The 13355-nt window shown below is 44.6% G+C and overlaps 1 protein-coding gene across 3 annotated transcripts in view; it reads left to right on the top strand.

Annotated features, from left to right (window-relative positions):
• Drosha (drosha ribonuclease III) overlaps positions 1–13355 on the top strand; it is a 105171-nt gene that overhangs the window by 13057 nt on the left and 78759 nt on the right. For 2 of the 3 annotated variants that reach the window (XM_021182954.3, XM_021182952.2), the window contains exons 6-10: positions 2412–2522; positions 2738–2969; positions 6414–6555; positions 8400–8554; positions 12097–12177. In XM_021182954.3, coding sequence (XP_021038613.1) covers positions 2412–2522; positions 2738–2969; positions 6414–6555; positions 8400–8554; positions 12097–12177 — 721 coding nt within the window. Of the gene's footprint in view, positions 1–330; positions 695–2411; positions 2523–2737; positions 2970–6413; positions 6556–8399; positions 8555–12096; positions 12178–13355 lie in introns of those variants that run through there. The other variant, XM_085831385.1, reaches the window with a different exon arrangement.

Genomic DNA, 13355 nt, shown 5'->3' with positions numbered 1-13355 from the left:
GTAAGATACCCCATCTTCAGGACTCGAGAACTGTTGGAGCAGGGAAGAGATAGCAGTTGCAGCCCTGAGCGCTGGTGTCCCTTACTGTGAGTAGGGGGACATGAAGCAAGAGATAAGAAGGTTAGCTCTATTGGGGCAGTGACATGATGACCAGTGTTCACCAAGGAAGACACACACTGTAGTCACGGTATCGGTGTAGTACTTGTGTGCTCACAAGAGGACTCAGAGGGATACAGAGATGATGGTCCATGGGCAAAAATGACATGTAAATTCACGGAGCACTCTACCGCTTTACAAGGGAGGGGTGGATAGGATAGTCAGAATGCATTATATGTATGGATGCAACCATCAGATAAAGTTTAATAAAAAAATTCTGACTTACGTCAAAGATTTTTAAAACACTATTTTGATGTGATCTGTGGAAATGGGAACTTGTGTGTGTTTTTGAGGGTAGTTTAAACTGTACTAGGTGTATGGAGAGGGAACACACGCACACTTTGGTAATTGATCTGACAAATGTATTCACAGCAGGGGAAGTGTTAACCCACCACTAGATCTGTTAAGTTATGTTATGTTGTACACATGGGAGAGGAGAGCACACACCAGTGGCCGTTCACCCTCTCATCCTAGCACTTTTGAGGTGGAAGCAGGAGGATCAGGAGTTCAAAGCTTTCCTCGCATCTTATAAAACACAGTAAGTTTGAGGCTAGCCTACACTACAATTAATTAATTAATATAAAAAAGATTAAAAATAAACTTGATTAAGAATATTAAAAATACTCAGAATAGAATTGTTATTAGTAAGTGGTATTTTAGATAACATTTGTTAATATGTTTATGCTTTCTTTGCTTTTTCTTTTTCTTTTTTGCTATTGAGCTGGGGTCTGACTGTGTAACTCTGCCTGGCTAAACTTGCTATGTAGATGGCTTGCAGCAGTCTCCCCCTCTGTTCCCCCAGGGCTGCGATCAGAGGCTTGCACCAGTGCACCCAGACTGTGTTTCCTTTTTTTTTCCTTTCTTTTTTTCCCATGACAGGGTTTCTCTGTGTAGCCCTGGCTGGCTTTGAACTTAGATATCTGCCTGCCTATGTTTTGTTTTTCTACAGAGAACAGACTTGCGTGCGTGTGTGTGTGTGTGTGTGTGTGTGTATATGTATGTGTGTGTACGTATGGGAGGGCGTGCTTACATACATCCATGAGTATACCACGGTGTGTACGTAGGATCGAGAAGACAGCCTTTGGAAGGCAGTTTCTCCTTTGCCCACGTTGGATCTGGGGCTCACACCTGTCGGCCTTGGCAGGAAGCACCGTTACTTCCGGAGCCATCTAACTGGCACCACACATTTCCTTTTGAGTAGAGCTTTTTGATTTGTGGTAACAAAGCTAATGCATGTTGTAATACATGTGTCTAGAATTTATAGAAGTTTATGAGGCAGGGTCTCAGATTTGTTCCAGGCTGACATGGAGGTCTAGAAACAGTCTTCCTACCTTGGCCTCCCAAGTGCTGACACTGCAGGCAGGAACCATGTCTTAGTTGGGGTTTCCTGGCTGTGAAGAGACACCATGACCATGGCAACTCTTATAAAGGACAACATTTAACTGGAGCTGGCTCACAGTTCAGAGGTTCAGTCCATTGTCAGTTAGGCTGGTAGAAAGCATGGCAGCATGCAGACAGCAGGAAGAGAGGGTGAGCCATCAGACCTGGCTTGCCCTTCTGAAACATCAAAGTGTTACCCTGCCACCCAAGGGACACACTTCCTCCAACAAGGCCATGCCTCCAGTAATATCACTCCATATGATTTAATGGGATCATTTTTATTTAGACCACAGGCCACCATGTCTGCCTCAAAATAATTTTTCGCTTAACTCTAGAGGCAAACTTTATTGAGTAGTAGTAATTTTATCAGTGGACAATGGGTGAACACTGATTTAATAATGTGGTGATGATTCTCACTAGCTGTCTTTTTTGAAGGATTGTAGGTTTTATTTAAATTTAGTAGGCTTAAGTTAGAAACTACCCTATAGATTTTTTTCCTCTAAGTCCATTCATAGGATTAATCTATGTATTTTAAGCCCCAGGAATTCAAGAATAGTAGATTTCTTATCGTCTTTATTAACTAAGTTGACATTAGTATTTTGAGGACCATAGTTATCCCCAGTTTGGAGTGACTCAGTGTACTCCTTAAATCTTTTTCCAGAGCAGGGTTGGGAGTGTTAGTGCTGCTTCCCTCGGGTTAGTTGTCAGGCTGTCAGCTAAATCCATAGCCGAGTGCAGGCTAGGCTTTGGGAAGCTTTAAACAAATTTTATTTTGGCAAAGCAGTATGTGAAAGATTCAAAACTATGGTTTTCATGGATGAAATTGTCCGTAAGTAGAGATGTGCAGATATCTTCTGAGTGTCTTTTTCTCCTAGGAGTTACGGTTTACCAGTTGCTCCTGAGCCTGCTGGGTGCACACCAGAGTTACCTGGGGAGATGATTAAAACTACGGAGTCTTGGGCCCCGCCTTCGGAGAATGTGAATCAGTAAGTAAATCTGGTAGGGCCTGGGAGTTTGTATTTTTGTACAAATAAACCAGGTGATCCTGATGCTAGCAGACTAGCATTTGGGAATCACTGGTTTGGTGAAATTTGGCATGGCACATGGGCGTGGTGCATTGGCATGCAGGTGGAAAGCACAGCAGGTAGCTTAGACCAAGAACATTGTTTTCAATAACTAACTTTCCCCCATCCTTTTGAAGTCGTTCTCCAAGCAGGGAGAAGAAGAGAGCTCGTTGGGAGGAGGAAAAAGACAGATGGAGCGACAGCCAGGGCTCTGGCAAAGAGAAGAACTATACGTCCATCAAAGAAAAAGAGGCAGAGGAGGCGCCTCCGGAGAAAGCGGAGGAGGAGGATGAAGAACTCCTGAAGCCCGTGTGGATTCGCTGCACACATTCGGAAAGCTATTACTCCAGTGACCCCATGGATCAGGTGGTAGGTCTGAAGCAGAGACTGTGCGGACCGGGCTTTCTCCACCATAGCAATGTGGCGTTTAGGCCAGATAACTCTTTTTCTGTTGCTGTGATAAAATACCATGACCAGAAAAAAACGTAAGGGAAGTTATTTTGGCTTGTGGTTATAGTCCACAGTGGCTGGGGTGGGCATGGTGGGAGCTGGCGGGAGCAAGAAGCCGAGGACGACATCAGAGTACTAACCAGGCCACTACCTGCTTGTCTCCTGAGACCAGACAAGGTGGGGAAAGAGATCACATCGCAGTGGCATGTAGGAAACCCAAAGACAAAGAACTGGAGGCAGGGTGAGGCTATAAACCCTTAGACCCCGTCCTCCAGAGACAGTCTTCCTCTAGCTAGTCTGTACCTCACCAAGCAGCGCCACCACTTGGGGAGCAGGTGTTTATACAGGAGCCTCTGGGGGAAGTTCTCATCCAAATTGCAACATTCCCTCAGGGAGATCAACCTAAGTTGAGAATCACTGTTGCAGAGAAAAGGTTTTTTAAAAACACCAAGGTCAAGAGTATATAGTTGCTTAAAGTAGCATTCTGCATCCTTTGATGCTAATGGTCTTAATACTAGTAGTTTCGTGACCTTTAACCTATATATCATACTTAAAACTAAAACTAAGGCAAACTGTGAGTCACCTGTCACCCTGACGAGGAAGCACCTGCTGTCCACCAATCCCTCCCCATCCCCTTGATAGCCCTGCAGTGGCTTGCGTGTGCGAGTTTCTGTGTGTGTTTCCCCAAATGGGAGGTAAAGATTTGGGTTTCATATTTATATTTGAAATTTTTATATTTCACCCTGCCTCTAGTTCTTTGTTTTTGGGTTTACTACATAATAATAAAGTATATCATTCTCTTTTCTGTAAAAATTATGCCAACCCAATTAATTATAAATTAGACTCATGCTGGGCAGTGGTGGTGCACGCCGTTAATCCCAGCACTCGGGAGGCAGAGGCAGGCAGATTTCTGAGTTTGAGGCCAGCCTGGTCTACAGAGGGATTTCCAGGACAGCCAGGGCTACACAGAGAAACCCTGTCTCAAAAAACCAAAAAAAAAAAAAAAAAAAAAACCCAAAAACAAACAAAAAAAAAAACCCAAAAAACCCCTCATATTCTCATACTTGATACAAGGAAGGTAGAGAAAAAGGGTCATTAATTGAATGATTGAGTGGAACAACGCCCTACAGGTTTGGGGCTCAGGAAGTCGGCCATGTGACGTTTAGTGTGGCATTAAGTTAGGTAAGATGGGGTTTTGCTCTTGGAGATTTTGTAAATATAAAGATGCTCCTTGCCTTAGAGCAGGGCTGCATTTAGCAACACTGTTGTAAGTTGAAGATGTCTTTAGTTCAAGTTATTCTTAATATACCCAGCAAGATGTCACAGTTAACCCTGCTCTGCACCCAGTGTGCTCAGATCACTCGGGCTCTACTCTGCCGCTGGACAAAAATCATCTTATATATAGTATGTCTTATAAGTCTTGAGCAGCTCTGGTAAAGTCTCTGAAACAGGCACCCAAGAAATCCTGGCAGCATAGTATGAGACAGTGTAGGGTGTGTCTCTTCATAATGGCGTACAGACCTGAGAGCAGCCTCTCAGGAGGCGGTCACACAGCAGCTGGTAATTTGGGAAAAGAGTAAAACCCTCAATTTGAAATATATATATATTTGCAAACATTTATTTTTATTGTATATGTGTGTGGTGGTGTGTGTGATCATGGGATAGCTCTGGGAGCTGGTTTGTCCTCCCACCAAGAAGGTTATGGGGACTGAACTCAGGTTGTCAGGCTTAGCAGCAGTTTGCCTGCTAAGCCATCTCACTGCCCCTGAAGTACGGCTTCTACTGAGTACATATTGCTCTTGGACTGTCAGTTGTTTCCGTTGGTTCTTACCTGTGTAGAACTTGAAAGGTTTCCTTGTCTTTGAAAGAAAAGAGGCTTGAGGAATCCATGATAGTGGTATGACACTTGATAAAGTGTAACTAGAGGTTATCCTTCTATGGGCAGCATTTGGTGAGTGGCTGGGGACAGCATCCAGTGTTGTCTGGAGAATCTGCCACAGTTCCCGAATGGCACTGTGCAGGCGTTGTGTTCTTACCTCTGTCTGCATACAGGACACAGAGAGCATGGACCTTTTCCAAGGTCCGCTGCCGTCTCTGCCAGAGCTGTGTCACTCATGCTCACGGAGTTTGTTTTTCTCTGTGGCCATGACAAAGCTTTATAAGCTGTGTGGCTTGAAAAACAAGTGTTTATCATTTCACAGCTCCAAGGGTCAGCAGTTCAGCTTGGCTTGTATTGCCTAAATCAAGGTGTCAGAAGGGCAATACGTTCCTTTCTGGCGCTCTAGAGAAAATCTTTTCTCATTATGTTGCTGGCAGTTTTGTCTTTTGTAGCTATTGAGCAGAGGTTCTTGTTTGATTGCCCAATGTCTCCTGTGGGTTCCTCACTATCGGTAGCCATTTGTAGTTTCCCTCATTCCTGAAACTCTTCTGTGACAGCCCTGACATTCTTACCACCTTCTCTGCCAGAGACAAGAATATTCTAAGCCAAGTGCTAGTCTGCCGGTGTCTTGTCAGCTTCCCTTTTAATGATACACTTACAGATGAAAGAGAAGTGGGCTGGAGAGATGGCTTAGACGGCAGGTCACAATCGTCTGTGAGCCTGACATCTCTCCTGGCTTCCAAGGTACCAGGCACACACGGTGCACAGAGGAGGTGGGAAGGATGGCAGGGCTGTCAAGGGGATGGGGAGGGATTGGTGGACAGCAGGGGCTTCCTTGTCAGGGTGACAGGTGACTCACAGTTTGTCTTAGTTTTATTTTTAAGTATGAGAGGTCTGGCTGGGTGTGGTGGCGTACGCCTTTAATCCCAGCACTTGGGAGGCAGAGGCAGGTGGATTTCTGAGTTCGAGGCCAGCCTGGTCTACAAAGTGAGTTCCAGGACAGCCAGGGCTACACAGAGAAACCCTGTCTCAAAAAACCAAAAAAAAAAAAAAAGAAAGTATGAGAGGTCTGCTTTTTTTTTACATTTTGCGGTCATTAGGTCAACCAGTCTGGCCAAACTGATTTTCACTGTAGAAGCAGACTGGGCAGCGGCCGAGGGCTCCTCTAAGACCCTGGTGTAGAAGCCCCGTGCTTCTTGGGTGTGCTTGTTGGGGAGAGAGGAAGGGAGGAGATTTTCTTTTTGCTCCAAGGGTCACGGTATTTTTTAATGTCACATGTAATGGGCATATGCAAACAGTTCCCACACTGCTCAGTGAGCCAGGCATACAGTGTGTGTTTGCTTCCGAAACTTGCTGCTGGTGTGTGGTGCTTTCCTTTTCAAACATTGACTGCATTGGAGACTTAAAAATGGCATCTTGTAGTTAAGGGATTTTCTTGATGATCGTGAATATGACTTCTCACCCTGATCCTTTACTTTGCAAAGGGAGACTCGACTGTCGTAGGGACAAGCAGGCTCCGTGATTTGTATGACAAATTTGAGGAAGAATTGGGGAACAGGCAAGAGAAGGCCAAAGCTGCCCGGCCTCCGTGGGAGCCTCCGAAGACAAAGCTGGATGAAGATTTAGGTGAGTGGGAGAGCTCGAGGCCGCTGTGTTAGCTCTGCTTCACCCCAGCCTTTGGGGAAAGAGCCTGGAGACTCCCAACAGTGGTCTTTCTTACTCAGTTACTTTCCAGAATGCAGAAGATCTTATTTTATAAGGCAGGCTAACCTGTCTGTCTCTTACAGAGTTGTCTAGCCTCAGAATCAGAAAGCATTGTATTCCGGCATCCCTCTAAAAGCAGGGGCTTGTGCCTTAAGTTCTTGAAAATGGGCAGGCGACACTTCCCTTGCTGGCTACTCCTTGTTTGATGAGGAAGCATCACTCTAGTGTGAAGGCTTCTACCTGCTGACATAGATTTTTTCCCCTTCAGAGTCTGTTTTTAAGTGTCAGTTCTGGTGTTTGAATCAGACGGTGAGAGTCTCCCCCTGACCCACTCTGGTTTTTTTGAGACAGGCTTTCATTCTGCAGTCTAGTTAGCCTGAGAGCTAATGTCTCACCCAGGCCAGACTTGACCTCATGGCTGATCTCTTGCTTGTCCTTCAGAGAAAGAGTTGCAGGTGCAAGGTGCTGACGGTGTCTGCGGATAGGAGTGCTTTTTCCCCTAGCATAATGCCATGCTGAGATGTTATTACACTTGATCTTGGCCAAAAGGTGGGGAGTGGTCACAGTGAGACTTTCCATGTGCCACCACTTCTGTCTAGCCCTCCCTTGCCCAGATTCATTTTGTCGCATACTGTGCAGTAGTGGTTAAAGACTCCTCCTTGTTCTCCTTACCTGTTAAGTGACTGTCCCTGTCTCCGTTTTCCCATTGTAAAATGTGACTGACAGTGTTGTCTATCTGAGATAAATTTCATGGTACTGGATTTTGTTATTCTGCTGCTACTTTCTGTGTTTTATTTTTTGGTTTTTTTCCAAGTTGTAATGAAGCACAACACAAAGTATGCCATTGTAACCATTGGAAACATCTAGTTTGTTATAAGTACCTGTGCATTGCCAGCAACCAGTTTGCAGAACTCTTCTCCCTGTAAAACCGAAATGCTTCCAGTAAGCAAAAATGCAGAAAGTCTCCCACTCCAACCTTCATTACTTTCTGTCTCTGCATCTGAGGGCTTCACGTACGTCACCTAAGTGGAATCATGTTGTGTTTGTCTCTTGTCACTTACTTCATGCATCATAATTGTCTGTCTTCATGCAGTTGCTTTCAGGAACTCTGTCTTTTTCTGGTTTTGTTGTTGTTTTTTGTTTTGTTTGTTTTTGTTTTGTTTTTTGTTTGTTTTTTGAGATGGAGTCTCGTTTAATTTCACCTGGCTTTAAATTCATTCTGTAGTTGAGGATGGCCTTGAACTCTTGATCCCCCTGCATCCCCTTGAGTACTGGGGTTACAGTTACGAGGGAAGGGTTATACTAAGGGTGTTTCTACCCCCTCAGAGTCTGCCCCTGACCTGTGTCCAGGCCTGGACTACATGGCCCCTCCCCATTCTCTCCCAGCCTTCTGTTAGCCTCCTCTTCTGTCCAGTGGCTCAGTTGCAAGTGTCCGTTCTGTGAAATTGCCACTCTCCTTTCTGGCTCATAGGGACTAGCTCTTTATTGAGTCAATTCCATTTTTACAGTGTGAAATCACTATTACCGTGTTACTTTTGATACTTGCCATATTAGTTCTCATTTTCTTTATAAAATGTATATATTTTTCCAGCTACGTTATGACTTAGCACTCTGAAATGTATGTTTTTCATGGCATTGCTTAGCAGTGTTTGGTGTTGAGTAACCCCTCAGAGTACTACTGGAAGTTTGGGGCGTCTGAAAGTCTCTGCAGAGCCGTTTCGTTACGTCCATGAACTCCTTCTGTGTTCTCTCCCACCGTCCACCAGAGAGTTCCAGTGAGTCTGAATGTGAGACTGAGGACGACAGCACCTGTTCGAGCAGCTCGGACTCGGAGGTGTTCGATGTCATTGCAGAGATTAAACGCAAAAAGGCTCACCCTGACCGGCTTCATGATGAACTCTGGTACAACGACCCGGGCCAGGTGCGGGGTTTTTATGCTTTTGCTATGAGAGTTGCAAGCCCACACATCACATTTACGACGCAGGGCTGAGAAGGTGCATGCTGGCTGGCATTGAAATGGAACCTTACTCCCAGGGCTGTGAGTCGTTTCTTAGAGCCGTTTCCCTTCTGCTGCAGAGTTCAGCTGCAGGGTGTGAGCCCAGAACAGCTGTTCCTGAGTCACACTGACAGCGCCTGTGTCCTTGTTCAGAGCAGCAAAGCCATGCTGTTCAGACTCAGAAAGGCGGGAGGAGGGAAGAGCCTGGGGTGGGGGGCGTGGCTTGTCTTGCTGCTAAGTAGTGAACAGTACAGTATCCGTTGTTTCAGTTGGTAACAGTTGTCAGTTCTTATGAATTCTCTCCTTGGTTCAGCATGTAAACTAATGAATGACATAGCAGCTGGAACATGTAAAATTTTCTGATTATTTTGTTATTTGAAGTAACATCCGATGTAAATCGGTACTGTGTTGTTGAGACAGAATCTCAGTGTGTTGCTCCGGCCGGCCTCTTGAGTGCTGGCTTACATACAGGCTCGAGCCACAGGGTGTGCTTCTTTATAACACACTGGTATCCAGACGGGGCTCTCTGTAGCCCTGGCTGTCCGGGAACTCACTCTGCAGACCAGGCTGGCCTCAAACTCAGAGATCCGCTTCCCTCTGCCTCCCGTACACATTACTATCTTACAAATACATAGTCCATAGGAAAACGTGTCTTTTATGCATGTGATTTGTTGCATGTAGTAAGACACGTCCTGACTTGCTCTGTACAGTAATTTACCAGTTACAGTTTGTGAATAAGTTCATACCATTCAGGATTAATTAGAATTTTCTTTTCATTCTTATTAGATAACAGCTGTTTTAAAAGCTTTTTACACTTATTATTATTATTATATTATTTTGTTTTAAGTGTATGGGTCTCTCTGTGTACCACGTGTATGCCTTGTGCTCATGGTGGCCAGAAAAGGGCATTGGATCCTCTGCAACTACAGCTGTGAGCCACACTGTGTGCTCTGGGAATTGGACCCAGGTCATGTGGGAGAGGAGCTAGGGTCCTTAACCACGAGCCATCTCCTCTCATCAGCCCCAGTTGTTTTTGGTTTTTGTTTTTTTGTTTTGAAAAGGATTAAAATAATGGAAATGACTGAAAAAAAATACTTTGTGATGCCTTAGAGTTAAGTTTTCAGTGTATTTTAAACCATGTTTTTTTTTTCTTTTTGTTTTTTGTTTTTAAGATTTATTTATTTATTTTCTATGAATACACTGTAGCTGTCTTCAGACACCAGAAGAGGGCATCAGCTCTCATGACAGATGGTTGTGAGCCACCTTGTGGTTGCTGGGAATTGAACTCAGGACCTCCAGAAGAGCAGTCATGGCTCTTAACCGCTGAGCCATCTCTCCAGACCCTTAGACCATGTTTTTATAGCTACTCCAGGTTGACCTTGTACTGGTGACCCAGCTTCTTGAGTGCTGGGGGATTCTAACCAGGTGCTACCACACTTAGCGTTTTCCTTTCCAGTCAGATGAAGGAGTCACTTGTCATGTGATAGGATTTACACAGGAATTTATAATCTGTGGCTGTTTTCCGTATATTTTTCAGATTTGTATCCCAGCACTACAAGTTTTAGAACATTTTTGTCTGCCGGAAAAGAAACCTTCCTCCATACCCGGTCTTTTTCACTGGTGGTTGTTGTCAGTCAGGAAGTTCAGCCTTGCTAGGCCTACGTTGTTTTTACACCATTCTGTGTGTTGTGCTTGGTTTCCTGTCCTCAGTATACTTGAACCTTGTGAGGGGGTCCATGTGGGAGCACAGAAGCTGGTGGAGACAAGAACGTGGCCGTTTGTCTGTCTGCTCCCCTGGAAGCTGTGACTAGCACTAGGAGTATGTTAGGATTTTTGATGAAACGTTATTAAGCCTCTTATTTGCCAGCTGTTACTTCAGATAATATCCTAACACTATTTTTTAGGAAATAATGTTATTTTCCTGCTATACCTCCTGGAGCTGTAGATTTCCCAAAAGACTAAAAAGAATTTAAGTTTTTCACTGTACTATTTCTTGCCAGAGTCTTATTGAGATATTTTCATTTATATTTTAATTGAACACAATGAATTATAAATCCCTAGTACAATATATTGTAACAATATATTGTTATTCCGGTGTCTAAGGAGATTGCTTCTAGGATCTGCATAGATAACAAAAATCCCCGGGTGTAGAGTCTTAGGAATAAATTGTAGTGTAAGTGACACACACCTCTTTTATGCTTTCAATCTCTAGATTACTTATAATACCTAATACAATGTAACACCAGGCCAGTAGGTGATACTCCGTATTATTTAGGGAATGAAAAGACAACTGTTCATCTCTAAGACATTTATACATGATGAACTCCCAGAACTGGTCTGCTTGCGCGTAAACATGCGCCTTTGTGTGTACGTGGAGGTGAGTTAGAACATAAGCTCTAGTTGAGTCCTCAGGGACCTTCCATCTTTATCGGCAGCAGAGTGTCTCCCTGGCCTGGAACTTGGCCTCTTGGGCTAAGTTAAACTGGTCTTTGAGCTTCTAGGACCTGCCTGTCTCTCTCTACCTCTCATCTTGCCACCTCGCTTGGCTGGTACGTGGGTTCTGAACTCAGGTCCTTCCACCTGTGACGGCTTTTTAGATTTTGAATGCAGCTCCCGTTTGGTCTTCACACACATGATCCATTCTGTTTGTTGGGTTCCGTGTCCTGAGTATGACAAGTGTCACACCGCCATCTTTCTCTCACCAAGTCTGATGCTGTGTGGAATACCCATTGTGCTTTTCTGTATGGCTCAGCTCTTTGTTTCCTTCTCTTTAGGCCTGGCCTAACCAACCACAGCAGCTCCAGTGGTATGTCCATTTAGATGGAGTTTCTTTCTCTTTCAACACTTTATCAAAAGTTTATCATTTGTTCTTCTTTCTAGAAGTGTGACTTGAGTTCACGGGCACTTGCTATTTCTCCCCTCTGCTTGGCACTTACTGTTTACTTACCGAGTAGACAGAAACAAGGTGGACAGCGGAAGAGGTTGTGTTAAAAGTGTGTGTGTGTGTGTGTGTGAGTGTATTCTCCTGGACACTCCCCCGACCCCTCGGCTTCATACATACTTCAGTTTTTAAGACATTCAATCTGTAGGTCATCTTCAGAGCAGACTAATTCAAAGCCTTCATACCTTTAGAATATGAAATACATCTGTCTCTGTGTGTAACGTTATTTTTTTTTCCCTGAAATAAGAGAGAGGAGAGAGTCCTGCGGAGAGGTAGGAGACAATGGGACAGGTAGTGTGCTGACTGATACTGGTGTTTCCTGCTTGGCTGCACACACGACTTCAGATTCCTGGGTTGTCTGTCATAGCTTCCTTTTATCGGGCTTTATAGACAGTTGTCAGCTTTCCTGGTTTTGGAACATCTGTTTAATCTTCTAATCAGACAGCCTCTTCAGAGCCTCTGAGGCGTCCTCGCGCCGCGTGCGGATTTCCCTCAGTAACACTGACCTGCATTCCCTTCCTGACAGATGAACGATGGACCGCTTTGCAAATGCAGTGCAAAAGCCAGACGCACCGGAATCCGGCACAGCATTTATCCCGGAGAAGAGGTAACCGGCCTGGGTTAGGATCTATAGAAGCACCAAGGACTCAGAAGTAGCCGTGCCATTGTTATTCTTTTTCTGTTAAATGGAATAAGGTCATTGAAATACCGTTTCCATGTTCCCTATTACATATATATATATATATATATATATATATATATACTGACAATTATAGAGAAGGAATATTTAATATGTGGCCTTTGAGTAGACTACAGAGTGTTGTCAAGGAAACTAAAGAGTTTGGAAGACTCATGTGTGTCATATGTACAATCACTAAGTGTCTTCAAACTGTACGCACTGTGGTACAGATGGTGGTTTAGTTTCTGGTATTCGCCGGCAGGGAGTATGCATTGCCCCAGGGAAGTGTCCCCACGAAGCTGTGAGGTACATTTTCTCTCCTTCTGGGGACCCACCCTGCTTTGGACCTACTGTAGCTCTTTATCTTCTCTGTGGTACAGGTCACAGTCTGTCTCTACCAACTGTGAGTTCCCAGTGACTGGATGCCCCAGCCCTGGCTTCTCAGACACGCTAGGCTTGACTGAAGAGCATGGTCCGACTGTAGTCACTTGTAACTTCTCCCTTTAGTTTCTTGTGATTTTTTTTTGTTTTTTTTTTCCCCCTCACTACCTGTCAGTTTGTAAGTTATTTTCATCAATCCCATGATTACCATCTTAGGATTCCACAGTAAGTCCTTAATTTCTGTTTAAAGCTTGTTTGAGGCTCTCATAAAGCTATAAGACTGCCTGGTAATTTAAATGATTTAGTTACTGTTGAAGGTCAGGTAGTGTAGGAAGGAGTTTTGACAAGGTTTTATCTGTGGGCATCTGATCCTGTGCCTCAGGTAGGGTGGTCTGACCTCCTGCTAGGGATCTTCATCTGAGAAGAAGTGGGGTCAGAGTAGAGGGGGTGGTTCAGCTGCTCTGTGGGCCTGATAAAACCACCCTAACAGAATTTTCTTTTGTGTGGCTGGAGTGGCCTTCATACCTTCTCATCCCCTGGTCTGCAGAGGAGCCTTTCTCAGGAAGCACATGACTTGGAAGAGGGTGCTTTGTAGCCGAGGATGGCCTCCTAGGAGCCACCCTGTGGACCAGCAGCTGCAGCCTGCAGGCTGACTACATTCATTCTCTATAGCTGGGCAGTAAGTAGTAGCTTTTCCTGGGTGGGAGACTAAGTGGGCAGTGCAT

Source organism: Mus caroli, unplaced genomic scaffold (assembly GCF_978045245.1).
Source record: "Mus caroli unplaced genomic scaffold, Mus_caroli_1 scaffold_16, whole genome shotgun sequence".
Classification (NCBI taxonomy): domain Eukaryota; kingdom Metazoa; phylum Chordata; class Mammalia; order Rodentia; family Muridae; genus Mus; species Mus caroli.
This window is presented reverse-complemented; position numbering and strand designations above follow the sequence as displayed.